This window comes from Suricata suricatta, chromosome 7 (genome assembly GCF_006229205.1).
Source record: "Suricata suricatta isolate VVHF042 chromosome 7, meerkat_22Aug2017_6uvM2_HiC, whole genome shotgun sequence".
Classification (NCBI taxonomy): domain Eukaryota; kingdom Metazoa; phylum Chordata; class Mammalia; order Carnivora; family Herpestidae; genus Suricata; species Suricata suricatta.
In genome coordinates this window covers 40,332,461-40,359,590 of record NC_043706.1, presented here as the reverse complement: position 1 = coordinate 40,359,590, position 27,130 = coordinate 40,332,461, and the positions used below count along the sequence as shown (strand labels likewise).

Genomic DNA, 27,130 nt, shown 5'->3' with positions numbered 1-27,130 from the left:
GTGGTGTCTTCTAAAAATTTAAAAGCCATAGAGTAGAAACGAGTTAGAGGGCAGAGCGAGGACCAGCAGGTAGAAGTCAAGGCGGGCAGCTCTGGGCTACCTAAAAATGGAGCAGGTCACCTGCATAGCAGTGTGTTCCCCGTCAACTGGAAACACACCTCACAGCACATCACGGGTTATGGTCATGGCACAGGCTGCTCATTGTCCAACACGTATCCCATCCTTCTTCCTCAGCACATAATAGCATCTCTGATTTTTAGCCGTGTGTGTGGCTGCCCAGAATTAAGGCATTTCTCAGAAGCCCTTATAGCCAGGTATATGTCTAAGTTCTGGCAGTACAAGGGATAAAAGCTGCAGTGTGTACAAGTTCCAGAAGGACTTGAAGGATGGCAGGTCAGGCCATTTTTCATGTATTCCTCCCTTCCTCTCCCTAGACTATATGGGCAGAGTGGCTGGTACTCAGGCAGTCTTCTAGAACTATGGCTGAGCAACAACCTAGACAGAGTTTCTCTCTCCAGAGAGAGTCTCCTTTGCAACTTATTTAAGTCACTGTTCTTTGGGGTTTTCTATCATGCATAGCTGACCCAACTCCTAACTAGCACGGTTAGTGTGACAAGTAGGTGATCATTGGTTAATTTTTCTGTCCATCATTTTCCCTTTTTTTTCCTTTTTTCTTTTGAAAGAGAGAGAAAGAAAGAACACAAGCAGCGTAGGGACAGAGATAGAGGAGGACAGAGGATCTGAGGTGGGCTTTGTACTGACAGCAGAGAGCCCAATGTGGGGCTTGAACTCATGAACTGAAAGATCATGACCTGAGCCAAAGTCAGATGCTTTAACCAAGTGAACCACCCAGGTGCCCCTTTTGCCCCTTTTTCTTGAAACAGTACTTCTCCTTCTTTGGGGAAATGTCTCCTCTTTTGCCTTCCTGCAGCTTTTCCCTATAGTTCCCCCGAGGGCCTGTTAACATCTTTACCCCTGTCTCAAGGCTAGGAACCGCTGGCAGCCTTAGGAAGAGAGAATGAATGAACAAAGCCACAACGCAGAGAGAAACAGAGACCGGAGAAGGAGAGGATGGGTCTGGTGCTTCTGAGTTTCTGACTCCAGTTGCTCCAAGACCCCACTGAACCAGGCCCATCCTGGGTTGGTTATAAGAGGTAGCAAATATCCTCCTGCAGGTTTGATGACCGTCACTTACAACTCAGAGAGTCCTGGCTCATGTGGAACAGCGTGTGATAAAGTAGCCAGAGGAAGGAGTAGCCAGGCACTGGAGCGGCAGGTAGGCAAGGGAGAAGCACAGAAAGATCAGATGCAGGAAGTGCTGACAAAGGAGGGGAGAGGTGGGCCGGGCCTTGAAAGAAGGGAAGGTGCCCTTGGAGAAGAACGTGGTGGGAGTGGGGGAGGAAAATGGGCACAGGGTGGGCTTGAGAATCCATGCAGGAGAAGAAAGGAGGAAAGTGGGGAAGGTCAAGGGGCCACATCACAGAAGGAAGTCCCCATGTGCCAAGCAGCAGAGTTGGCCCTATAGGTTCCCTTGGTCAGCAGTTCTCAGACTTTAGTATTCCAGGACTTCTTTTCTTTTTTTTTAATTTTTTTTTATGTTTATTTAATTTGGGGAAAGAAAGACAGCACACGAGCCAAGGAGGGGCAGAGAGAGAGGGAGACACAAAATCTGAAGCACGCTCCAGGCTGTGAGCTGTCAGCACAGAGCCAGATGCAGGGCTTGAACCCACAAACTAAGAGATCATGACCTGAGCCAAAGTTGGCCGCTCAACTGACCAAGCCACCCAGGGGCCCCTTCCAGGACTTCTTTAAAAAGGAAGATTCAGGGGTTCAGTCAGTTAAGCCTCCAACTTCAGTTCAGGTCATGATTACGTGGTTTGTGAGTTCGAGCCCAACATTGGGCTCTGTGCTGACAGCTCAGAGCCTGGAGCCTGCTTCCGATTCTGTGTCTCCCTCTCTCTCTACCTCTCCCCCCAAAAAATAAATAAACATTAAACAAATTTTAAAAAATACATACAGATTCAGAGGCCAGCTGTGGGCAACAAGATGCCATCAAGCAGGGAAGTGGCCAAGCGTGTTTGGGAAAATTAGACGGGGACAGCCAAGTGGACTGGAAGGGAGGGAACCGAGGGCAACAAGCAAACGGAGGTTTTGGAAAATGACAGATATGGAGATGGTGAGAGAGAGGGGAAATCAGGAGGTAATTGAGATTTGTGAAATCACATTAATCAGAAGGATGGTGATGGCCCTACTTAGACACAGCACATGCTTAAGCTCCTTCAGAAGAACCAAGTAGAAATTTCTACAGACAGCTGGAGACAGAGGCTGGGGCTCAGAAGAGCCTGCTGTGGATTTGGGACTGACCAGCATGAAGGGGGGGCGCTAAGGGTGAAAGTAAGGGAGGTCTCTGAAGAAGAGCAGGGTGGGGAGGAGGAAGCCAATAGGACTCTTGTGCTCTGTGTCCTTATGGAAACAGAATCCTAGAACCAGGCGGGATTCCTTCCTGAGGGAGAAACTGAGGCCCAAAGGCATAACTGGCTTAAGGTGGCCAATGGGGAGAGCAAAGCTTCATTTTCAGTCTGCAACTCTTCTCCTTTTGTATGTGTCTCCATGTGCGAGCAGAGGACAGCATCTGCCTAGGGTGCCATTTTGTTCCTGGTAGAAAAAAATGTGCCAACAGTTGAAAAGTGCTCTGAAAGATAAAAATCTCCATATGCAAGAATTGAATTCAGGCACCAAGAGAAAGAAACCTGGTGAGTTCCTCAGTCTGACAGGGTCATGAAAACCCTTTCAGAAGGGTCATCCAGCCCTCCGCAGAAATGTACAGTCCACAAGACAGGAGTGCTTATGACCCAGCCTAGAAATGGATTGATTTAGCCTTATGATTAATCTGTTATATGGTACATTTGAATTTTATGTGCTTTTGCTGTTTTTTAAGCTTTTTAAAAAGTGTTTATTTTTGAGAGGATGAGGCAGGGGGGCGGCAAGAGAGGGAGACAGAGGATGGGAAACAGACTCCAAGCCGACAGCAGAGAGCCCAAAGCGGGACTCGAACTCACGAACTGCAAGATCATGATCTGAGTCAAAGTTGGAGGCTTAAGTGACTGAGCCACCCAAGCATCCAAGCTTTTTTTTTTTTAAGTTTATTTACTTATTTAAGTCATCTCTACACCTAACGTGGGACTCGAACTCATGACCCTGAGATCAAGAATCACATACTCTTCCTGAGCCAGCCAGGTGCTTTTTCTGAAAATATATTTTACCAAAAAAAAAAAAAAAAAGTTTTTAAAAAGCAGGAAAGTGGGGGAGGGGAGAGAAGAGAAAGCAAACAGATCCCAGGGCAATCATTCAGAAACAAAATGGTTCTTTGTCAGACAAGACCTTTCACCTCAGGAGAGTATCCCCTGGTGCATGTAATCGTTTGCCTACAAAAGGCACAAAGTAGCTTCTCCACTGATCCTGTTGGCCAAATGAATCAAAGAAATAAATGAAGGGATAAGGTGAAAAACTTGGACAGAGTAAGAGTCCCAGTGAATCAACTCTGAAAAACTGCTGGGAAACACTGAATGACCCAGGAGTCTACACATAGCCTAGTAGTTCCTAGGCCCACTGAGTCAAACGGGGCACACCTGTGGGGAGGCTACCACCAAGCAAGGGGGTTTCTATCCAAGGTCTCCTCACCCACCCCCTTTTCTACTTGTGGAGGCAGCAGCCCAGACAAGCAAGAAACTGCCCCTTTTTTAAAGGTCCTGGGAAACACAAGTGAGCAGCCAGGGGTGCCCAAAGCAAGCAGTCCCTGGCTGTCCCCCAAACCTCTCATGTTCTCCACTGAGGTGCTGTCCCTTCCCCTATCTGCACAAAGCCAGATGGGGAGGAGGGGCAGTGGCTACAAATGAAACCAAACCTTTCTTGGGAGGCTCACGGCCTCAGCCCCTGGCCTTCGCAGGCCAGGCCATGTGTTGTTATGGTTGAGTCAACCAGCTGGGAATCAGCAGGGGGTTGTAAGGAAACCGCATTAATTAAGAGAAAGCAAACAGGACAGTGTCATTCATTCTGTCAGGCCCTTCTTCTGATTTCCTTGCAGCCCCTCCCACCTTGGTCTCTATCAGATCAGCTCTCTCCACCTTCCCATGCCTTTTCATTGCCTCTGTCATTCACAGGGAACATCTGTGTGGCTCTTGGCTCTGACCCACTCTTCCTTGGCGAGGCAGGGGAAAGGCTGGAAGAGCATCTTCATCCACAGCTGGGACCAGAACTTCCTGAGCCCTGAAGCCATAGACAGGCTGATCCACCCGTGGCTTCCGAGCTTTTGCCTTTGCTCTGGCCTGAGCTGGCTGGCCTGGTGCCTAGCAGTAAGTCTTTAAACCAGATCATTTCTGCTGCAAGTTTAAGTTTCTCTTGGCAAAATGAGCATTTCTGGGCTCATCCCCTATGACTGTTTCCCCAAACAGCTTCATTAGGACAGTTTACTTGGGACTTTGAGTTATCTTCAGATTTTAGATATAGGGTCCAGGACAAGTAATGGACAAAAGAAAGAAGATTTCCCTGGCAAACGGGGTAGAATCAAGGGGTCTGGGGCTCCTCAGAAGAGGGGGTTGAGGGGAGCCTGGCTGGCTCAGTCCATTAAGTATCCAACTTCAACTCAGATCATGATCTCATGGTCTTTGCATTGGAGCCTCACATCAGGCTCTGTGCTGACAGCTCAGAGCCTGGAGCCTGCTTCAGATCTGGTGTTTCCTTCTCTCTCTCTGCCCCTTCCCCCCTCTCAAAAGTAAATAAACATAAATAAAGAGGGGGCAGACAGGAAATTTTGTCAGGATAAGGAAAGTTTCATCAATCTTCCTCTCTCATATATGTGCATACAAGGTCAATGCTGCCCTTCAGGTTCCAGGATTGCAACTGCGGCTGGAAACAGTTCCTGTGCATGAGAGTGACTCTGCCATCAGCCCCATGAACTCTGGCTCTTGAACTTGCATAGTAACTACCATTCTACAGCCCCCGGAGAAGGGCTCTCACTCCCTCTTATTCCACAGCACAGTTTAACTTAAAAAAAATCTACAACATTCTGAACTGCGAAAAGCGATATATAAGACTCATTGATGAAATAAAAGATGCTGTTTTTGGAGTGGGGAGATAGGTCTTAGAAAATATATTCAAATCAAAAGCAACTTAAATGCTTAGCAATTGGGCATTGGTTGAGTAAGTTATGACACTGCCAGACAGTGAAATAGTATGCAGCTATTTAAAATAATGCTAAAGAAGGGCACCTGAATCGTTCAGTTGGTGGAGCATGTGACTCTTGATCTCAGGGTTGTGATTTAGAGCCCCACATTGGGTGGAGAGATTACTTAAAAATAAATTCTTTTTTTAAATTTTTATGTTTTTTATTTATTTTCGAGAGACAGAGAGAGACAGCACGAGCAAAGAGAGAGGGAGATACAGAATCCGAAGCAGGCTCTAGGCTCTGAGCTAGCTATCAGCACAGAGCCCGACGCAGGGCTCGAACCCACTAACTGTGAGATCATGACCTGAGCCGAAGTCAGACGCTTAACCACCTGAGCCACCCAGGTGCCCCTAAAAATAAATTCTTAACGGGTGCCTGAGTGGCTCAGTTGGTTAAGTGTCTGACTCTTGATTTCAGCTCAGTCATGATCTCATGGTTCTTGAGATTAAGCCCTCTATCAGGGCTCCCCACTGACAGCCCTGCGTGGGGCTCCATGCTGACAGCACAGAGCCTGCTTAGGATTTTCTCTCTCTCCCTGTCTCTCTGCCCCTCCCCTGCATGTGTGTATGCATGTTCTCCCTCCCTCTCTCAAAATAAATAAATTAAAAACTAAAAAAAATAAAATTTTAATTAATTGATATAATGCTAAAGGATAGGAAAAGAAACCAAAATTCAGAAACAGAAAATTCCAGAAACAGATTAACACTGGATAAAATTCAATGGGGGAATGTATGATGCTTTTAATGAATGGTACCCAGTCAGTTAAATATCGCTATGAGAAAAAAAATAAATCTTAATCCCAATCTCAGATCATATAATAAAACAATTCTAGGTGAGTTTTGATCTAATGTAAAAGGTAAAACAATAAAGTTTTTGGAGAAAAACATAGAAGAACATTGTCACGACTTTGAAGAGGAAAAAATTTTAAATAAGAAGGGGTGGGGAGCCTGGCTGGCTCAGTTGGTAGACTGTACAACTCTTGATCTCAGAGTCATGAATTCAAGCCCCACACTGGGCATGGAGCCTACTTAAAATATGAAAAAATGCCAACAACAAAAGAAAAAACTGATAAATTACACTGTATTTAAAAAATTTTTAAGCTCATCAAAAAACATATATACTATAAAGGCAGCTCAAAGAGGGAGATGACATTTGCAGTACTTCTATTCAACAAAAGACAAGCATCCAGAATATATAAAGAACTTTTACAAACCAATAAGAAAAAGACAGATAACCTAATCTAAAAAGAGCCAAAGACCTGAACAGACATTTTACAAAAGAAAATATCTAAATGGCTTACAAACATATAAAAAGTGACTCATCTTCATTAGGCATAAGAGAAATATAAATTAAATACACAATGAAATCCTATGACATACTCACCAGAGTGGCCAAAATGAAGAGTATAAAAAATATCATTCATTGATAAGGAAGTAGAACAACTAGAACTCTTATACACAAGTAGTACCAGAATAAACTGGCAGTATCTATTTCTATTATATAAGTATATACATACCCTCTGACCCAACTGTTCCACTGCTAGATATATTCCTGAGAGAAGTTTGTTCTTGTGTGCAGAATGTTCATGACAGCACAATTTTTAGTAGTCCCAACTGGAAAGTATCCATATCCTATTAACAAGAGAAAGGATAAATAAAGCATATTGCATCCACAGTAGAACATTATATAGCAATGATAATGAATAGATGACAAGTATATATGGCACTATAGATGAATCTCACAAACAGACTGTTGATAAGTAGATGAAAGCAGCCACAAAAGAGTACATGAAATGTAAGATTCTGTTTACACAAAGTTCAAATGCAAGAAAAAGCAATTTATGATGCCGAAAGCTAGGATAATGATTTCTCTTGAAGAGGGATGGTGTCTGGAAGGGGACACCAGAGGGTCTTCTGAACGACTACTAATGTTCTTTTTTTTTAAGTTTATTTATTTATTTTGAGAGAGAGAGAGCAGGAGTGAAGGATGGGCAGAGAATGAGAAGGAGAGAGAGAATCCCAAGTATGTTCCACACCATCAACACAGAGCCTGATGCCGGGCTCGAACTCATGAAATTGTGAGATCATGACCTGAGCAGAAACCAAGAGTCAGATGCTTACTGGACTGAACCACCCAGGTGTCCCAGGAACTGCTATTAATGTTTTGCTTGTTGGTGTGGGTAGTATATTCCCTTTGTGAAAACTCATCAAGCTGCACACTGATCATTTGTGTCTTTTTTACACAGGTTATTCTTTAAAAAAAAATTTAAGCTAGTCTCCTGAGAAAAATATGGTCTCAAAGAATTTTATTTTTCATGTAGGGACTAATAACAAATGGATTCATAAAAATAATAAGATATTACAAAGTATCATTTATTATTTCATTTTGCTAAATGTATATAATGTTTATCTCTGGATTATGGATGATATTTATTTCCTTTTTACCTTACTGTTTTATTTTTTCTAAAATAACACATTATTTGTCCTTATATAAAATTTAAGTTGTTTTTTAAATATTTATTTTGATACACAGAAAGTGTGAGCGGGGGAGGGGCAGGGAGAGAGAATCCTAAGCAGGCTTTGCACTGTCAGCACAGAGTCCAATACAGGGCTTGAACTCATGAATTGTGAGATCATGTCCCAAGTTGAATTGAGATGCTTAACCGAGCCACCCAGGTGCCCCACAAGTTGTTTTTTAAAATAAAATGTGATTATAATAAGTCAGGATAAGACAACGGAGAAAGGGTTGGCACTCGAATACTTTAGCTCACTGTGTCCAAAATGAGTTCCAGGTGGGGGCTCTCTTACTGCCCTGGTTGTAACTGGATCCCCAGAAACTGGGGACTTGTAAAGAAATGGTAAATGGTGCAAGCATGAAGGGCTCAAGGTCATCATACAGAAGGAAAGTGGAAGCTATAGGGAAAGCCAAGGTTTTCCTGATCCTGGCCAGGACATGACAACATATACCCCACCAAAACCTTCTCCTCCACTCCGAATCCATGGGTCATCTGTCTCACTCACTCATACTGACCTCTCTCCAGGATCTGCCTTTGCTGAACCCAATGTTTTATGGTAATCCAATGCCACATTTCTACTGTTCTCCTTGTCCATGGTGCTATCACTCAACCTCCCCATGGAACAGCTAATCTGCATCTTCTTAGTCCACCAGGGTGACAATCCCAACTGGAAGATGGGCTCCTTCCCTCCTCTTTTTTTTTTCCCTCCTCTTTATCAGGAAACAAGCTCTGTCATTTAATGAGCTTGATTCTCCCATTTATGAGTCAGAGTAGGAAAACTAGAAAATCCCCTTTCAAGTTTATTATGGAGAGTGGGAAAGTAATACTCTATCCACCAAGTGGAAGAATTGAGCTCTGTATGCTTCTTATGTAGCTCTAGAGGAGCATCTTATTTATCCTGCAAATCCAAAAGAGGGGGAAATGGGCAGTTGTGCTTTAAGTACTGCAAGCTTCTTCATTACACAAGCACATCATACTTATGTAAAGTACTGAGCACGGAGGGCCATCTCAGTAACTGCCTTATTAATTAGCTTTTGTTTATTGAGCTCTTAAGTCTCATCTAATCTTCACAACTGTCTAAGATAGATTCTACTCATTCATTCAACAACTATACATTGCATTTATTATGTGTCAGCACTGTGCTAATTGCTGGAGATGGAAGTCACCAACAACAAAAAACAATATCTCTGCCTTCATTGAGCTTATAGTTTGGTGGAGAGACACATATTATACAAATAGATGTGAAACCATGACTATGCCCAGTACTAAAATGGAGTTATCTAGTGCTGAGAGCCAGTAACCCCTGTTAAGTAAGACTCTAATGTGGAAGTGAATTTTAAGCTGAACTCTTGAGAAATAAGCAGTTTTACCCAGGTGGCCAAAGAGTAGGCAAAAGAAATACCTATGCAAAGGCCCTGAGGCCAAAGGAAAGTGTTAGATATAGGAGAATGAAAGACAAGTGTGTACTGGGGTTGGGGGAGAGATTGGTGGAGAAGGTAGGAATTCTATCCCAGGTCTACCTGATACCTGATGTTCCAGAACCAGAGTCCTAACCATTTCAACCTCTTTGTATAGGCCTAGTGCCACCTACAAGAAGCAAAAAATCCACATACCAATTGGAAAACCTCTAAGGAAATACTGGTAATGTATGTGATTTTACAAAAACAAAAACAAAAACAAAAAACCTGTCAGTAAATGAAAGAGACTTTGGGACTTCGAGGCCTAGAAGATGGGAACTAGAATACCTGCCCTAGACCCTCGGAATGATTCACAGACTTGACACAGAGGCCTACAGGTTTAGCCCTAAACCGGAGAGGCGAGGTAAGTGGAAACACAAGAATAACGGAGCGAGACGCCCAGAGCCGCACACTTCCTGGTCACCACTGCGGCTGCGCGCGCGCCGTTCCGGAAGCGGAAGTGCACTAGAGGTCACTGTTAGTTTTCAAGATGGCGGCCCTCAATCTGCTGGTGTATCCCTGTGGACGGCTGCTCCGAGGGTTTCTGCCTGGTCCAGTCGCTACCTGCTGGGCTCGGCCTCCAGCTCGCGGGTTCAGGGAAGGTGAGTCCTGGGTCCCGGCTACCTCCCAACGTTGAGGAAAAGAGCAGTCAAGGTTGCTTCTCTCAGCCCCCGTACACCCCTCCCTCCTTTTCCTTCGCGCGATCCTGAAACGCGGGAGATGCTTGCGCTCGAAGGGTGCTTGAAAGCACTTTCCTGACCCTGAAGCTATTATCTTGACTTCCTACTGCTCGCAGGTGTTCTCACTGGTGAGGGAGGGGGAGGACGGAATGAAAGTTCTGCTTAGTTAGAACTGGAAGAAACCTGCCCCAGGGTTCAGAAAAGTTTTCGGGAAATGCGTGTTAGTTTTGCTTTCCGTATTCTCCCAGCAGCTGCCTCCCCCGTTAAAAAAAAAAAAAAAAATCCCTGAACCAGGATATGCGGCTATCCTCCCGTTTTTCATCTGAAAATGCTGTGTTCTGATGGCCGTTTTTTCTGCTGTGGCCACTTCCCAGAGAAGTGGAAGCTAAGGTGGAAAAGCCATTGAACAGCTGAAGCAGACAAGTGCTAGATGGTGGTTTTCCTTTTCAATAATAAAGTCTGGAAAGGCAGCCTGATTTCCAGCGTTGAACTGAGAGCTCACTGAAGGCCAAGTACTGTACTTCAAACTGCCAAGGGACTCTGGAAAAGAGAAGATACAGCCCCTTTCCTGAGAAGCTAGGTTCTAATGAGGTGATATGTCTATGCTCCAATAAATGGGAAGTTTTTACATGACTAAATACAGGGAGATTTGGCTATCAGAAACCCAATTGGAAGTTTTAATGAGGGAATGTTTCTTGTAAAATTCTTGTAAAATGTTTTGTAACAAAGGATGGACTGGCAGAGAGTGAAAAGATTTTTCAGGACATAGTCTTCCTTTGTGCATTGCTGGAAGCAAGAAAGGATGAGTGATGTCCAAAAGAAGTGATATGGGTTTTTGTTTTTGTTTTTTTAAGTTTCTGGCATAGTTTTGGCCAGCATATCCTTTAAAGCTGAGAGGTATCCAGAGGGAAAGGGGCATCCTTGTTGTCAGAGGGAGCAGAAAAGTCCAAAAAAGAAGAACCTGATGAAGAATCCGTTAGATTTGTCTCAGAAAGGATCTCTTTTTAGGTTTCAAACAGCAGTAGCAGGCAGGGCTCCTGGTAGGCCCAGCCCTAACCAGCTAGCTGGGCTTGGCCTCCAGCTCCTAGATTTGGGGGAGTCGAGGGGGTCTCAGTTTGGGGAAATCAAAGAGAGATTTCATGAAGAAACAGAAATAGGTATGTTAGAAGAATTTAGCTGAGAAGGGGAAATGGAACATTTACTAGAAAGAACAGCATAATTCAGATATTGCCTGGTTTATCCACTAGTAAAGAAAGATACCACAGAGATCATGCTGGTGACAGAAAGGACTTGGTAAGGTGTTTCATTTCTACTCGTGCTGCAAAATAAGCATATGCCCATAATATTTTTGAGGGTGTCTACCAAGTGTCAGGCTAATAGCTGCTGTATATCCATTGTGAAATTGAAAGTTGAAAACAGTTTTTTGCCATGTTCCCAGAGAATGTAAAAGAGGAATTGGGTTTTTTGTTTGTATACAAAAGAGCATCTGAGAATCAAATTTTTTCAGTTGGAGATTTTGTGAAATGATGGATTGTATCATCAGATCGGTCTTTGAACTCCTTCTCTCCATAAATATCTGGGTTGGTAACTCTTCGGTGTTACTCACTGTCAGACATAAAAGCTAAATCATTGAATTGATGTGACCTTACATAAAGGCAATACCATATTCGTTATTCTGCTTGAGAACTACCTGTCTTCAGAGCCTTTAAATGAAAACACTATGTCTTGACATACTACTTAAAGTTGTGGGGAGGAAGCTGGGTGTTTTGCTGAAAATATTCAAGCATCGTACTTTTCCAAGTGACAGATAGTACTCCTTAATTATAGTCAGAGTTCATAAGCATCCAACACTTCCCTGTAGAGACTCTCAGCCTAAAGCAGTGGTTCTCAACTGGGGCAGTTATGTCCCCCCGGGGAACACTTGGCAAGATCTAGAAATATTTTTGGTTGTCACAGCTGGTACTCCTGGCATTTGGTGAGCAGAGGCCAGGGATGCTGCAAAACATCTTAAAGTGCACAGGATGGCACCCCCAGCTAAGGACAGCCTGGCATGAAATGTCAGTTGTGCTGCTGTTGAGAAAGCCTGGTCTAAAGGTTGACAAGAGGGACACCAAAAAGCAAAAAAAGATCATGGAAAAAGCAAAAGTGAAGGAAGATAAAAATGGAAATTGTGGTTTAGTGTGTGCCTGCTGCAAGCACTGTGCTCCACATACATTTATTCAGTTTTCTCAACGATTCTTTTTTTTTTTTAATGTTTGTTTATTTTGGGGAGAGAGAGACAGAGTGTGAGCAGGGGAGAGACAGAGGGAGACACAGAATCCGAAGCAGGCTCCAGGCTCTGCGCTGTCAGAGGTCCCCCCCCCCCCCCCCCGCATCCCCCGATGTGGAGCTCAAACCCACGAACCATGAGATCATGACCTGAGCCGAAGTCAGATACTTAACTGACTGAGCCACCCAGGCAACCCCTTCTCGACAGTTCTTAAAGGTGGATATTACTGACATTTTTACAATGAGAAAATCTGGCCCAGAGGAGTTCAGTAGCTGCCCAGGATCACACAGCTAGTAAGTGATGGCCTTGGAAGCAGAGCCAGCACTTTCCCTGCCCTACCATTGATATCACCATGATACTCTACGGAAGGGCATCCCTGTGGTTTCCCCCCCGCTCCCCAGCCAACTCACATCAGTTAACTCTCTGAGGACCATTAGTGCTTTTTATGAGAAAGATTGCTGCCTTACCCTCTTGGAAAGGAAATGTATTTAAAATTTTTTAATTTTAAGTTGATTTATTTTTGAGAGAAAGAACGAGTTGGGGAGGGGCAGAGAGAGAGGGGGAGAGAGAGAATCCCAAGCAGGCTCCACACTGTCAGCATGGAGCCCAATGTGGGGCTCAAACCCACAAACTGTGAGATCATGACCTAAGGCAAAACCAAGAGTTCGACACTCAACTGACCGAGCCACCTAGGTGCCCTGTGGGAAAGAAATATATTTAAAGGGGTGCCTGGGTGGCTCAGGTCAGTTGGGTGTCCAACTTCAGCTCAGGTCATGATTTCATGGTCATGGGTTTGAGCCCTGCGTCAGGCTCTGTACTGAACGCTTGCTCAAGACCCTGGAACTTGCTTCAGATTCTGTGTTTCCTTCTCTCTGCCCCTCCCCTGCTCACACTGTGTCTCTGTCTCTCAAAAATAAATAAATAAATAATTTTAAAAAAATTTTTTAAGTATTTAAAACAAGAAAAATAAACACGCATGACTATCTGAATGAATGAATAGTAATCATCTATCAGAAACCAGCACAGTGTGTTGAAATGGGTAAAGGCTGAGGGAATTTTCTTCATCCTTTGCTGTTAGCTAAGAGGTTTTCTGGAGGACTTAGCATTTCAGACAGGGATGTGTATGGCAGGATGTACAGCTCTATAGCTAAAAGCTGTAAAAGAGGAGTGTGTGAGTTGGGGGCTTTCCAGACTCCAAGGGACATAGTCCAGAGTAGCCTGCTAGTGGAAGAAGCATCGTGAAGCATAGTACAGAGGGACATTCCCCCCAGAGGTCCAGGGGAACAGAACAGGGTAGGTGATGAGAGAATCAGAAAACTTTGGTAGTAGAATTGAAGATGAAAGAAGGGAGTGGGGAAAGAGTTTGAGAAAAGTAGTCAGTGGCCAGAAGTACTGCCCCACATCCCAAATACCCACTCGACTCCCTGGCCCTCCCCTAAGACTTGTGAGTGCTGCCTGTTAACCGTCAGTGACTCTGTTCTGTCCTATTCTGCTTGGGACTTGGTTTCCATGGATCCTTTCCAAGAAGGACTTGGTCTCTCTGGGCACTTCCTGGGGCAGCACCCTCCACATCCTTCATGTGTCCTCCCTTCCAGCTTTACTAAACAGTTGGGTCTTTATACTGCTGCAGCTCACTGTCTGTGTTTATGTAGCCATCAAGGTCTTTCTACGTTCACTGCAATTTCCCCACAGTGCTGTTTGCTCTAGACTGTTATAATTCAGTTATCTTGGACTCCATCCTAGGCGAGTATTTATTGAAGTACTCAAAGGACCTCTTTACAAGCCATGGACTTTTATTGTAATGAAGTTCCCATACTTGGTTTCTTTCCCTTTTCTCCTCTAGGGCAAAGAGTGTCTTCCTATTCTGTTGTAACTCTCCACAGTAGATAGAGGGGGGCTGTACTCTCCACGGGTGCTCAGTAAATGTGTCTCATGGGACGGATTATTTGATGTGTATGAGAAGTGCCTGTCTTAGAAGATTCGACCCCTAATTCCAGTTCTGAAAACTGCTTCATGTCTTTCCTTAGTTTACTTGATAATAGCCATATCTCCGAACACAAGGGTGATTCTATTTCCAGACAAGTTTTCTGTTAGTGCCTAAACCTCTTAGTCCAGCTTTTCATGGCTGTCCCCATTTTGAATGGAGAGGAGGCCAGGGACAAAATGGATCTCAGGTTCTGTTTGTTTTGACTTGTTTTTGTATGCACACTGAAAAGCAATACTATTTTGATTCCTATCTCCTGTTTTCAGAGGCTTAAAATCTGCTAGGGGCCTCTACAGGCTCCAGCCAGGCCTCCTGACCCTGCACTGAGACACAGCCCTGATCACACTCTATCTTGCACGAGTTCTCAGGTCATTCCTTCTGGTTTGACAAATTGTCTGCATAAGATAAGCATCTGCCTATTGTGAGCTGGGTTATAGTAAGATGATTCACTGGCTCAGAGTTGCTGTGTGGGGAGCTAGTGAACTGTGGAGCTGGCCACAGGCTTTGATCTCTTTTCCAGGGGCCAGTGAGATGACTTCAGGGTTTGGTTCTTTGCCGGGAGTGATGTGTGTTCTGTTAGATTTGTTTACCTCATGGTTAGGACCCAAGTGCCTCCACAGAGAGGGGAACCACATGTTTATCCTCTTTGTGTTTCGAGCCGTCGTTCTGCAGGCTCGAGGGTACCAGAATGTGGCTCTCCCTTTGCTTCCTACCAGGATTCTTAAAAACTTGCCCCTCACCGGTTGCTGCTTAGATCTGGTTGCTCTCTGTCCCTCTCCCACGTTGTTTTTTGCAAAGTTTCTGGGGTGCCTGGAAGCCCTTCTGAGCTGGGGCTGCGTCCTTTCTCTGCTCCCCCTGCACTAGTAGTTTGACACACTACAGTAACCGTCTCGCTGCAGCTGTGCTGGCCTCCTGACTGAGCATCAGGCTGAGGCACACCCACATCCCACCTAGGTTGGTCTCTGTGCCTAGGTTGGTCTCTGTTCTGAACAAGTAGATCTGAGTGTGGTGTGACGCATTTTCCTTGACTGGGAGAAAACTAGTTTGTCTTTGAATCGATTAGTAACTACAATGTTCCGGAGGAAGCCACAGGGCCTTTCTGGCCATCGTTTCTCCTTTGTGTATCTGGAGTTGGAACATTGAGGGGCTCTCAGGTTGGTTGTTTGGAGTAATGAGACTTTTGAATGGCCTTGCCCAGAAAACAAATGGGGGACAATTCCAGGCAGTCTGTGTCCAATTAAGTGTTGGTCACAGAGCTCAGTGATCACAGATGCTGCCTTGGGCCTCTGGTTGAGTTAGAATTTAGAATTGCCTCATTTTTTTTCTCAGACATTCTCTTTCTCTCTTTTTCTTGTTTATTTTTTATTGCAAAAGCAGTACATGTTTATTTTAGAAACTTTAGAAAATATGGGCAGGCATAAAGAGAATAAGCTCATGTACAGCCACCGCTGAATGAAAAAAGCATTACCGTTTTTGTTCACAGCTTCAGGGGTCTGTGAGTCCCCTGAAGTCCCTGATTGTATTTGTGCTTATGAGCGTGTTTCCAGGAAAAGGTCTATAACTTTCACTAGGTTCTTTTTTAATGTTTACTTACTTTATTTTTTTTAATGTTTTATTTATTTTTGATACAGAGAGAGACAGAGCATGAGAGGGGGAGGGGCAGAGAGAGAAGGAGACACAGAACTGGAAGCAGGCTCCAGGCTCTGAGCTAGCTGTCCGCACAGAGCCCGATGCGGGGCTCGAACCCACAAACATTGGATCTGACCTGAGCCGAAGTCGGAGGCTTAAGCGACTGAGCCACCCAGGCGCCCCTAATGTTTACTTACTTTAGAGAGAGAAAGAGAGAATGCATGGGGAAGGGGCACAGAGAGGGAAACACAGAATCTGAAGCAGGCTCCAGACTGAGCTGTCAGCACAGAGCCCGATGCGGGGCTCAAACCTGCTGACCTTAAGATGATGACCTGAGCTGAAGTAGGACGCTTAACCTACAGAGCCACCCAGGTGCCCCTTCACTAGATTCTTAACAGGAAGAACCTTAAATTCTTTCTGATCTGCACTACTCCTTGCCTTGGCTAAAGCTGAGTAAACTCATCATGGTAGTCACGCTGCTGTTAAAATACAGTTTCAGTATTTAGGGAGACAGTTTGCAGTCTAGCTATGTGGACTTAAGTTTTCTGTTATAGTAATAGGTAGTCAGGATAGAACCATGACAAGTACTTGGTGGTCTTGATGCTAGCTAGTTACCATTTATTGAGCATGTGCCGTGTGCCAGCTTATGCAAATGGCAGTGGTTTCTCTTTCTAAAGAAACTGGGAGAACAAGGGAGAATCTCCAAGAACTTTGTTGTTGTTGTTGTTGTTGTTGTTGTTGTTTATTTTTGAGAGAGAGAACAAGAGAGACAGAGCCCAAGCAGGGAAGGGGCAGAGAGAGGGAGACACAGAATCCGTAGCAGGCTCCAGGTTCCGAGCTGTGAGCACAGAGCTTGATGTGGGGTTTCAACTCCTGAATCACAAGATCATGACCTGAGTCGAAGTCATAAGTCAGAGGCTTAACCAACTGAGCCACCCAGGCGCCCCTCCAAGAACTTTGTTTGATTACGTTTGCCGAATGTGAGCCACGGGCTTGGTTCTTCTTTGAATATTGTTGAAGTTGTCATTCTGCATCCTGGTTGAGTACACAAGGAATGACTACGTACAGCCTGATGGATGTGTGTGACTTACTGTCTTGCCCTCGAGTTTTCTTCTGACTGCCTCAGACCTTAATAGGCAGAGAGCTCTATTTGGCACTGCAGCGCTCTCCTGAAAACTCTGCCTGGGCCAGCGTCAGCAGGCCCCTCTCTCCCACCACCCGCTCCAGTGTACACATGGCACAAATGCAAGCCTGCAGGAGAGGAGTTAACTCACACCGCTGCCTCACACGGCTTTAACCCGGCGTCCTAGGTGGAATTCTAGGAGTGCTATTTGCTCATCTGCTGTGGGGCCACTGGTGCAGTGTTAGTTCGGTTCTGTATCTAAGACATTGGAGTCAGAGCCACATTTGTCTGATTCTTGTCATGAAGGGACACACGAAGTGGGTACTTTTGAAGGTCTTTTAAATCCTTCTCCCCCACCCCACCTCTGAGGTCATATTGCTAGGCATTGTAGGGTAGGATTTTGCCAATTCCCATGATTTAGAACCAACACGAATCTTGGCTTAGAATGACAAAAACAATGTGGAGACCCTTAATCCCAGAGAGATGATATTACTTGGGCATCTAGGCTTGCCCCCACCTCTAGCTTTAAGGGCATAGAGCCTTGGCACTTGAAGGTGAACCCTGTACACTGTCTCTTCCAGGTGGGGACCGTGGGAGAGTGCAGACCGAAGGCTCCGTTTTTCTTCATGTGTAGAATTTGAACTGTTATTTGAAACTCCCTGTTCCTTATTAAATGGCTGACCTAATTTTTCCCCTTTATCTCTAGTGGTGGAGATCCAAGAAGGGAAGACAACTATAGTAAGTATCATCAAGTTGGCCACTTACAACTGCTTTAACGCTTGGAGCCACCGGGGAGGGAGGGATGGAGGCCCAAACTGGACTCCTGGCTTCGGGAGCAGCTCCCTCTATCACTACAAATCCCGCAGTCTACTGTTTTTCAAGCTGTACGCTGTAGTGTGGTTGAATCAGAAATAGCCACTGTGCCTGGACTAAAGCATCTGTTACTTGATTAAAGTGGCATCTTATATGACAAGGGCTCACAGGTCCTTGTTGATATGTTCTTTGGTGGGCGATAAATCCGTTTTCCAAAGGGGAAACCAAGGCAGTGGTAAGACTAGAAAGCCCAAGTAAGCTGATCTGTGGCAGGGAGCGTGGATCTCAGTCCCTTTCTCTCCTGCTTAGAATGACCAAGCTACTCCTTAAGTGACACTCTCTGGGCCCTGGGCTCACTAGCGCCTCGGCTTGCCTGTCTGCCAGTTAAGAAGCTAGACTGATTCTTCATCCACCTACTCCCCCCTTTCCCTCACTGGGCCCATCTCACCTCCCTTCCTCAAGGAGTCATGGGGCCTAGATTATCCTATAATCCCTAAAAGACAACGTTGTTTTCACATGGCCTACCATGTTTCCAAGAAAACCTCAACCACTCCACAGAGCTCCCAGAAGCCTCTAACTTCCATGTCAACCAGGGATTTAACCCTTCTGGCAGCCAGCCACACTCGAGCCTCCTCAAGGCAGTCTTATCCCCAGGACAAGCCCTTAGGGTTCCCTCTTTGGGTCTTCCCCAGAGTACTTCCTCCCGCTTTTCACTGGGTAACCTCAAAGGTTTTTAGGGGGCTCCCATCCCCTCTGGGCACCTCTTTTGTTCACTTATTCAAAGTGAAAACAAGTATTCACCCTAGAAACTCCACGCTGGTGGAAAAAAATATATCTGGCTTTTGAATATGGAGTGTTTTCCATATGGGGCGTGAATTTGCTATTTGCAAAATAAACATGGAGACATTGTGGCACCATGAGACCCCTGGCTAACTTTGGGTACTTCTCACGTTCTGGGTCTCACTTCATCTATAAAATAAGATTATGATGCCTCCTTCACTAGGTCATAGGGGTGAAACGAGGTGATACATGTGAACTATTATTAGCACAGAGCCAGGCATACAGTGGGGAGTTAATGTTAGCTCTCTCCTTCACCAGGTCCACCTTAACCTCCTCCCAAGACCTACCACACATCTTCATGTTTTCCCTAATGCACTTCTCCATTTCTGGCGTGGCTGTGGTAGCCTTGGTAGAAAGTTAGGGAGCGGTGCCCGCACAGCCGTGCATTGAATCCTGTTCCCTTTCCCTTTTGCCAGTTCTCTCCCAGGAGACAGTATTGCCTTCGTCCCAGAGTCTCTCAGACCTGTCCAAACCTCGCTCTCATAATCCATGGCCTCAATCAACAAGGCTCTCTAAACTCCCCCTCTTGTAATCAGAGCTGCCTCCCAGATCATTGGCTTATTGCACTTAATAATCCCAAGGCTGTGTCACAGGATACAGCAGCAATGGCGGAGGTCATTGCACACGTGGCCTCAGCAGGATTTGAAAGGTGGCATCCAAAGTGATGAAAGCAAGGAGGAAAGTGGGGGAGTATATCTTCCCACATGTGTTTTAAACAGAGAAAAAGCAGGAGGGGCACACAATACCTGGCTGTACAGGCATTGATCAGGCTTCCTCAGCCTCAGTGCTGTTGGCGCTGGGGCTGGCTAAGTCTGCTGTGGGGACTCTCCTGTGCCTTGTAGCACGGTTAGCAGCTTCCTAGCGAGATGCCAGTAGCACCCCATCCCCCAGCTGTAGCAGTCTAAAATGTCTCAGACATTGTCCTGCGTCCCCTGGGGGGCCAAATCCTGCCTGGTAGAGAACCACTGGCATAGAATTACCTCTGTAAGATGAAGCTGGAAACGGCAGCTTCCTCTGAGAAGGATATGTGGGATGGGGGGGGAGACTTCCTTTTAACTGTGTATCCCTGCAGCATTTGAAACTTCTTAGCATATGCATTTATTACTTTATCCCAAAGCATAAAGCATGATGCTCTGGTATGTTTTGTTTTGTTTTGTTTTGTTTTGTTTTGTTTTAGGAAAGAAAGGTAGCGTTGAGCTGATACAGCAAACCCCTCCCTCTTGCCACAACATTAAGTCTAATTGACACTACTCTTTTTTTTCTTTTTTTGAGAGACAGAGACAGCACAAGCAGGGGAGGGTCAGAGACAGAGGGGGACCCACAAACCGCGAGATCCTGACCTGAGCAGAAGTCGGATGCTTAACCGACTGAGCCTCCCAGGCGCCCCTTAATGTTTTTAATGTTTGTTTATTTTTGAGAGAGAAAGGGGCAGAGCATGAGTGGGAGAAGGGCAGAGAGAGAGGGAGACACAGAATCCAAAGACAGGCTCCAGGCTCTGAGCTAGCTGTCAGTACAGAGCCCAACACGGAGCTTGAACCCACAAATCGAGAGATCAGGACTGGAGCCAAAGTTGGACGCTTAACCAACTGAGCCACCCACACACCCCTAATTGCTACTACTCCTAAATGCCACCAAATCATGTCTCTGTGGCTACTCCTAAGGCCCAGCTTACAAAAGCTGTAGAACCACCAGCATAGTCAGGTAGGGAGACCTATTAGCTACTCCCACAAGATCCCCAAAGATGAACTTTCCCCAGCATCTCACCATTCTGGGGGTTGCTCAAAGATCTGAGGCCCCATGTGGCCCTCTTTCTCACTGGCTGTCTTTCTCTGCCTCCTAGATTGAAGGTCGGATGACAGGGACTCCCAAGGAAAGTCCAAACCCCCCTAACCCCACTGGCCAGTGCCCCATCTGCCGGTGGAACCTGAAACACAAGTATGGCTATGAGGTGAGTCTGCTCAGACACTCAGTTCTGCATGTCGTGGAGGTCATGGTCCCTGCTTCACTTAAGCAGCATCCACACTTCCCAACCCTACCAGCCAGCCACTGCATCTCATGGAGCCACCGAAGACAGGAACATTTTGTCTAATGGCTCTCAACCCTGGCTACGCCAGGGAGCTTTAAAAAAAAAAAAAAAAAAAAAAAAAACCCCAGCCCCCAACCCCACCCTCCCCAATGTTGATTCCATTGGTCTGGGGTGGACCCTGGCCATCATTATTTTTTAAAAGTCCCAAGGTGATTCTAATATGTGGCCAGGGTTGAGAGTCACTAACTTAGATCATGGTCTGGTTGCATGCAGTTCGGACCACCAGGGCCCTGTAACCCAGTCTTGCAAGATGGGTTCCCAAGGGGATGAAATCAGGATCTAGATTTGGCTTTTCTCCTTTTCTTAGGAGGGTATATTTGGAGAGTCCTCACTCTGACCTGGGGACACATTACTGTCTCTTTCCGTATGAAGCTCATAAAGGCTGCTGTTTGCTCCAGCTCTTCTAGAGCTGCTGTCTCCACGGAAAGATGATAATGCTGAATAATAAGGTAACCCGCACTGAGTGCACGCTCCGTGTCGGGCACTGTTATAGCATCTACAGGTCTTAATTTCCTTAGCTTTCACAATATCCCTATGAAATAGGTATTTTTTTGACCCTTGTTTTCTAGATGAGGAAATTCGAGGCAAGGAAAAGTTGAAGAATTTGCCTAAGTTCACCCAGCTCCTATCAGAGGATATAAACTCCGGGGATACAAACCCAGGCAGAGCCTACTGTCCTCTGACTACTGCTCACCATCCTCTCTAGAAACAGGGAAGCCTTGGGGGAAAGGACGCAGCCCTAGAAAAATCCATACTTGTCCTTCAGAGTTCTATTGGTGACATTAAGCACCCTATTTTTAGGTTTCAGGTGATTCAGGCTCTGGGCCAATTTGACCTGCAAGTTGTCCCTGTGCCCCTCTGTGGAATGGGATGACTAAGGGCAGAGATCCCGGTCAGGTGGTAAGAGCAGGAGAGGCCACATGCCCATGGGATCTGAACAGAATGACCCAACTAATCTCTTGGGCCAGGAGCCTTGGCTCTGGGCCACCCAGCAAGGAGCAGGGGCTCCTTTCACTCTCCCCTGGGCCCTTCTGCACATGGCTGCCTGGAGTAATCGGAAGCCTGCAGGTCACAGAGCAGTGTTGACAGCTTCTTGTGACATAGAAGCTAATGGGGTTGTGTCCATACTTAGAATCCCAGCTGAAGATAGGGAGGTGAAGCCCACACCGGCCTAACCAGCATGGGGCACTCTTTCTACCAGCGTTTCCAGGAAATGGATTTGGCTGTGTTTATCCAGCAGAAGAAATCCTATCCCCTCCGAGGTAAAGGCTAAAGTTGTTTTCCTTTTACCTCTTTCCACTCCGAACAATGTTAGCCTGAACTACACAAAGCTGTCCGCTTGCTTGGCAGCCTACAGTGGGGGCTGGGGCTGTGGGCCCAGTTTATTAGGCCTGGATAATCTAATCCAAGTTCTTTTCACCAGATTCTAAAGATTACAGGGGTGGGAATTGGGGGCCGGGGTCCCTCAGGAGCTGTCCAGTGATTAAAACAAATCTGCGGTTATGCAGCGAGGCGCCTGCCAGGGCAGCAAGTCAGTTTGTGGAACACGACTGCCTAGACTGGCATGCCAGCCCCTCGGGTGGGCGGGGCTGCCATCTCCGTCGGGAAATAGTGGCTTTTATTTAACCCCCTCAGCCACCCTGTGGAAGTTGGAAGGGTAAGTGGTGTCTTGTCTTGATTTTGGCTCTGTTTGTCCTTGTTCCCTTGACTCACACAAAGCAGTCTCATGGTCCATAGGCAGCCTGAGAATCCATTCACATCTGTTCACAGGGGTCTTCGACAATGTGGAGTTTAACTTCACAACCTTGGTCCCCTCCTCCTCGGCTCATACGCTGCCTCACACTTTCAAGGGAACACCATAAGTTGGGGGGTGGTCTGTATGTGTTCTGGGCCTGTGGCCTGTAGGCTTTGGGATAGAAATAGTACCGGGAAAAAAAAAAAGAAATAGTACCAATTTTCCTGTTTTTCTTCTTATGTGGAAATCTATGATGTGCCCTCTGTCTCACCCAGGGAGAATAATAGACCTTTCATTTCCAGGAAAGATGCTGCTGGTGCTTGAAAGATTAATGCACTTTTTTCTTTTTTTTTTTTTTTTGAGGGCAAGCTGGGGAGGGCAGAGGGAGGAGGAGAGAGAGAATGTTAAACAGGTTTGATGCTCAGCACAGAGCCCGACGTGGGGCTCAGTCTCACCAACTGTAAGATCATGACGTGAGCCGAAATCCAGAGTCCAGTGCTGAGCCACTCAGGCGCCCCAAGAGTAACCCTTCTTGAGGAGTTTGTTTTCTAATCTATTAAAGATTCTCCTGGAGCTGGGAGCCTTTGGGGTTGGTTACAGCATTGGAAAATCTTTCCACGTTGGGATTTAACTTTTGTTAGGGTAAAGGTGGAACAGTACGCAAAGTTATGTATGCAAGGTATGGTGTCAGGTTGGTTCCTGAGGGAGACATCAACCCCTTGGAGGGCTAAGGTAGGATGTAGGTCACAAGGCCCTGGTTCCCTATATCAAACACCCACCAGCTGACTGTCTGCAGTTACAGTTTTCCCTTTCCACTAGGATGTTCTGCTGCTCAGTCAGTTCATCCGGCCTTGTGGGGGCATGCTGCCTCGAAGGATCACAGGCCTGTGCCAGGAGGAGCACCGCAAGATTGAGGAGTGTGTGAAGATGGCACACCGAGCAGGTAGAAGGCCCTCTTGGGGCTGGGAGGGGCAGAGGGCTATAGGTGCCATCCCCTGATCCCACCCTTTGCTGGCCACCCCATGTTCCAGCTCCTCCTGGAAGAGAAATGGACGTCCAGAGTCCTCATTATACCCACCACCTAGTGCTAGCCTCCCTTCCCGTTGGGCTTTGCCTCTAGCCCCTAAGAGCTGCAGAGGGAGCTACAAGACCATCCTACACGTGCTCTTGCCTCCACTCAGGTCTGCTCCCAAATCACAGGCCTCGGCTTCCTGAAGGATTTGTTCCGAAGAGCAAACCACAGCTCAACCGGTAAGCAAACCCAGGCGTGTGCACCCAGAGCATTCAGCAGGCCCTCGGCTCTTACTGTATTCCACCGGGGAAGCCATTGACGAGCTCATCCCACAGCTCCGGGAAGCTAGAGTGCTCCTTGGTTGTCCGTTCTGTCCCTCCCGGCATGAGCACCCACTGCTGCGGTTGACGCCATGCACCCTTCTGTGAGCCTCCCCTGCCAGCCTCAGCCTCTCTCCCCTTCCCTCCCCAGCTGGGCACTTAGCACAGGGGCAGGGAGGGTAAGAAGGTCTGCTGGTTGGGCATTAGAATGTGCTAATCCCCTGTTTATGACATCATACTGGGTTGCTATGGGAATGTCAGAGCACTTCTACAAACTTTAGTATCCCAGCACTAGGGTTATTAAAGGGCAAAATGAGGCCTTAGAAATGGGAGGGCTCTTTGGGGTAGGGCCACTGTGCACGTCCTACACTACAGAGCTTCAGCGTCCACATAGATGAGGTTGCAAATGGCGCTCCCTAGAGTCCTGCAGTTAACCTGCACAGCTGCACGTGGCCGCTTGGGAGGTCCTGAGCTTTTGTGGAGGAGAGGAACGCCCCCTAGATCCTGAAGTCAGTCAGTCTGCCTTTCAGCCTAAGCAGGGTGGCCCCCTCTGGTGTAGGAGCAGATTCCTGTATCACACTCAAACAGCTCCTTTCCCTCCCCCATCTCTGACATTACCACACTCACGTCTTCCTAGATTTGTAATACCCCCTTGTTGAGAGTAGATCCAGGTTTATAAAGTAATTTTGGTCTTCCTTCTTGTCTCCCCCCCCCCCTCCCGTCAACAGCCCCTGCCCTCTTCAGTCTGTCCAGCTGACTGTCCTCTGTAGGGGACCAAAGATGGTTGAAGCAGAACAGGACACCACACCCACAGCAAATTTCTAAGGCTGATCCCCAACAAAATGCAGGCACGGGGGGTGCGGGGCCAGAGCTGGGTCTTCACTGACACCTCGCCAGCACCCTGGCCCCGTGCCCATCTCCACCTGTACCTCCCACATTGCTAGCTGGGCCATCTGCCAGCAGCCCTGGGGGAGCAGATCATGTTAACCTCTTCCTGTCTTTCCCGCTTGTGCTCTGGACCATTTGGGGGTTGAGCCTACCCTCCAGTCTGACTTGTAAAGAGACAGCAGCAGGCCTGAGGACACAATCCATCCTGCCCTCAGGCCTTTGAAGCAAGGCCAGGCTCCCTCCCATATATCCGGTGTCCTTTAACGTGACACAGGATTGATGATGTGTGGGGGCTCTTGGGTTGCAAAAGGCCACTCTGGGGGGAGGGGAAGTCCTGGCTACAAGGGAGTTTGACTCCCTTGCAAGGGACTTTATGATTCCATCCAGAGGTCCTTGAGCTGCCGTGTACTGGCCCAGGCTCTGCTGGACCCTTGGGAGCCACACTTCCCTCTTCCCTGGCCCCTTTGGGAGAGATAGGAAGGGGCCTCAGTTCTTCCTAGAGATGGAGTGTTCCCCAGATAGCTAACTGGAGGCCACCCAAGCCCCCCTCCCCCCACCAGCTGGCGTTCTGTGTGGCACAGGCATCAGGCCCATGGCTAGTTAAAGCCCGGCTTCCCTCTGGTCTCTCCAGGGCAGGAGGGGAAACAGCTTTAGGGCAGCAGCTCTGGAGAACCTGGTCCACCTCAAGATCTTCTGGGGTCCTTGATCCCAAAAGCATTCCTTTTGGGGAACCTGTTCCCATACCCCCTCTCTATACCCTCTCTGAAAACTGAGAGATGCCAGCTCAGGGACCTGCCAGGTGTTCCCCTCCTTTCACCTTTGCTGTCCTGCTGTCCCAGTATCCCCAGCCATAGACAAGCCATCCCTGGGCCCCACCTACTACACAAAAGTCTCCCTGTTGGGGGCGTTGACATGGACAGTACACTGGAGAGCTCTCCCCTCCCTGCCCACCTCACGCTCAGAGTGTAGGCCAGCACTTCCCACAGCTTTTGACTTTCTCTCAGAGCTGCTCCCTTTGCACAGGGCTGAGAGCAGGGAAACCAAGGTCCAGGGGAACTCAGCTGAAATGTATAAATCAGCTATTTTTTTTTTCAGTTTTATCCAAAAATTCTCAACCAAGGTGATTTTTTTTTAATGAAAAAGTTTCTCATATGAGGGTCTCTAGAGGTGACTGGGTTGAGCCCCAGCCTAGAGTGGAAGCAGGGGAGGAGCCTGGCTTTGCCATGGCTGAGCTTTCAGGACGAAGGGTGGGCCTCTCTGGACAGGATCCAAGTTTCATTCTGGACGGAGTAAACCCCAGTCCCAGCCTGCATGAGCCACTTTTCTGGGAACTGTCAGGGCCCTGGCCATCCCCAAAGGAGGTCAAAGGACTGTGGGAGGCAGCCATCTTTCCCCACCCCCCTCCCACTTACAGGAACCTTCCTGGGCTAGGTCTGTGCCACGGGCCCTCACCCTTGGCTCCTATCATGGGTTGGGTGAGGGGCAGGGGTCCTGCACCAGTTATGGCTGCCCAGTGGGAGCTCCCGGAAGGCTGGGGTGGCAGAGTGAGCCAAGTGGGGAAGAGGGAAGGATTCCTCCAGGCCTTACATCAGCCTCTCCTCTCCCCATGACTGAGGCCAGAGAGGAATGATCTGCTCTCTGGGCAGCCTCTTCCCCCGCCTCCTCCCCCAGCAAGTATACACACAAACATTGACAACTCATAAAGATCAAGGGAGCGCGTGGCCCTGGGCTGCCTGACCCTGGCCACACACGCTTGCGGCAGCAAGAGCCCAGCCCATCTGTTTATGGCACGCTCGGTCGTTGCTCCCAGGAAAAGCCCCTGCTCCTCAAGAAGGGAAACTGGTGAAAGGCTTTGGCCTGAGGAGACAGTGCCCACTCTCCCAGCCCTAGCATGGGCCTCTGCCCTCACGACCACCTCCCTACCCTCCCTCCACAGGTACCTGACCCGCTGGTCTCCCCGCTCTGTCAAGCCCATCTATAATAAAGGCCACCGCTGGAACAAAGTATGCATGGCTGTGGGGTCACCCCTCCTGAAAGACAACATCTCTTATTCAAGAAAGCCTTTGGTGCTGTATCACTGACTAGGGACAGAGCTGCCTGAGAACGTGACCAGAGCTCCTGCACTCCAGCCTCATCCCACCAGGGCAGCCCAGCTCCTCCAGCAGGCTCAGCAGGCACCGGGACCAGCTTCAGTGCCCTCACCCTGCCCGGTGACCACACTGGGAGGGTGGCTGGGTCCCTGAGCAGCAGCTATGGTCTTGTAACTGACTTGGGCCATGCTCAGTGCTGGGGGCCAGGTGTTCTCCCCAAAGGAATATCATAAACCAGGCTCATGGACTCCACCACTGCATGTGTGCTCACTGCCTATTTAATGCAGGGGCCTTGAGCCCATTTCTAGCCAGTTACTGAGCGACAAGTCACTAATCTCTTGTGACAGGCTGCATGAGTGCCACCAGAGGAAGTTCATGGGCCTGTTTCTGGGCAGTTTATGGGCAGGTTCCTAGCCCTGTGTTGACAGCTTTTAGCTCTTCAGCTTGCAGGACTGCGAGGAAGTA

General features: G+C 47.4%; 1 protein-coding gene and 1 long non-coding RNA gene across 2 annotated transcripts; one reads left to right on the top strand and one right to left on the bottom strand.

The window, feature by feature from the left end:
* Nucleotides 1-9,672: 9,672 nt before the first annotated feature.
* On the top strand, nucleotides 9,673-26,923 carry MRPS18A (mitochondrial ribosomal protein S18A). Its single transcript, XM_029945571.1, has 6 exons — nucleotides 9,673-9,798; nucleotides 17,588-17,619; nucleotides 20,375-20,482; nucleotides 23,175-23,298; nucleotides 23,537-23,606; nucleotides 26,512-26,923. The coding sequence occupies exons 1-6, from the start codon at nucleotides 9,687-9,689 to the stop codon at nucleotides 26,654-26,656; spliced, it is 591 nt and encodes a 196-aa protein (XP_029801431.1). The 5' UTR covers nucleotides 9,673-9,686; the 3' UTR covers nucleotides 26,657-26,923.
* On the bottom strand, nucleotides 22,020-23,899 carry LOC115297114. The gene is made up of 2 exons (XR_003911283.1): nucleotides 23,662-23,899; nucleotides 22,020-22,526 (listed from the first exon to the last, which is right to left on the bottom strand). It is a non-coding gene; the product is annotated as an uncharacterized LOC115297114 (long non-coding RNA).
* Nucleotides 26,924-27,130: the final 207 nt, after the last annotated feature.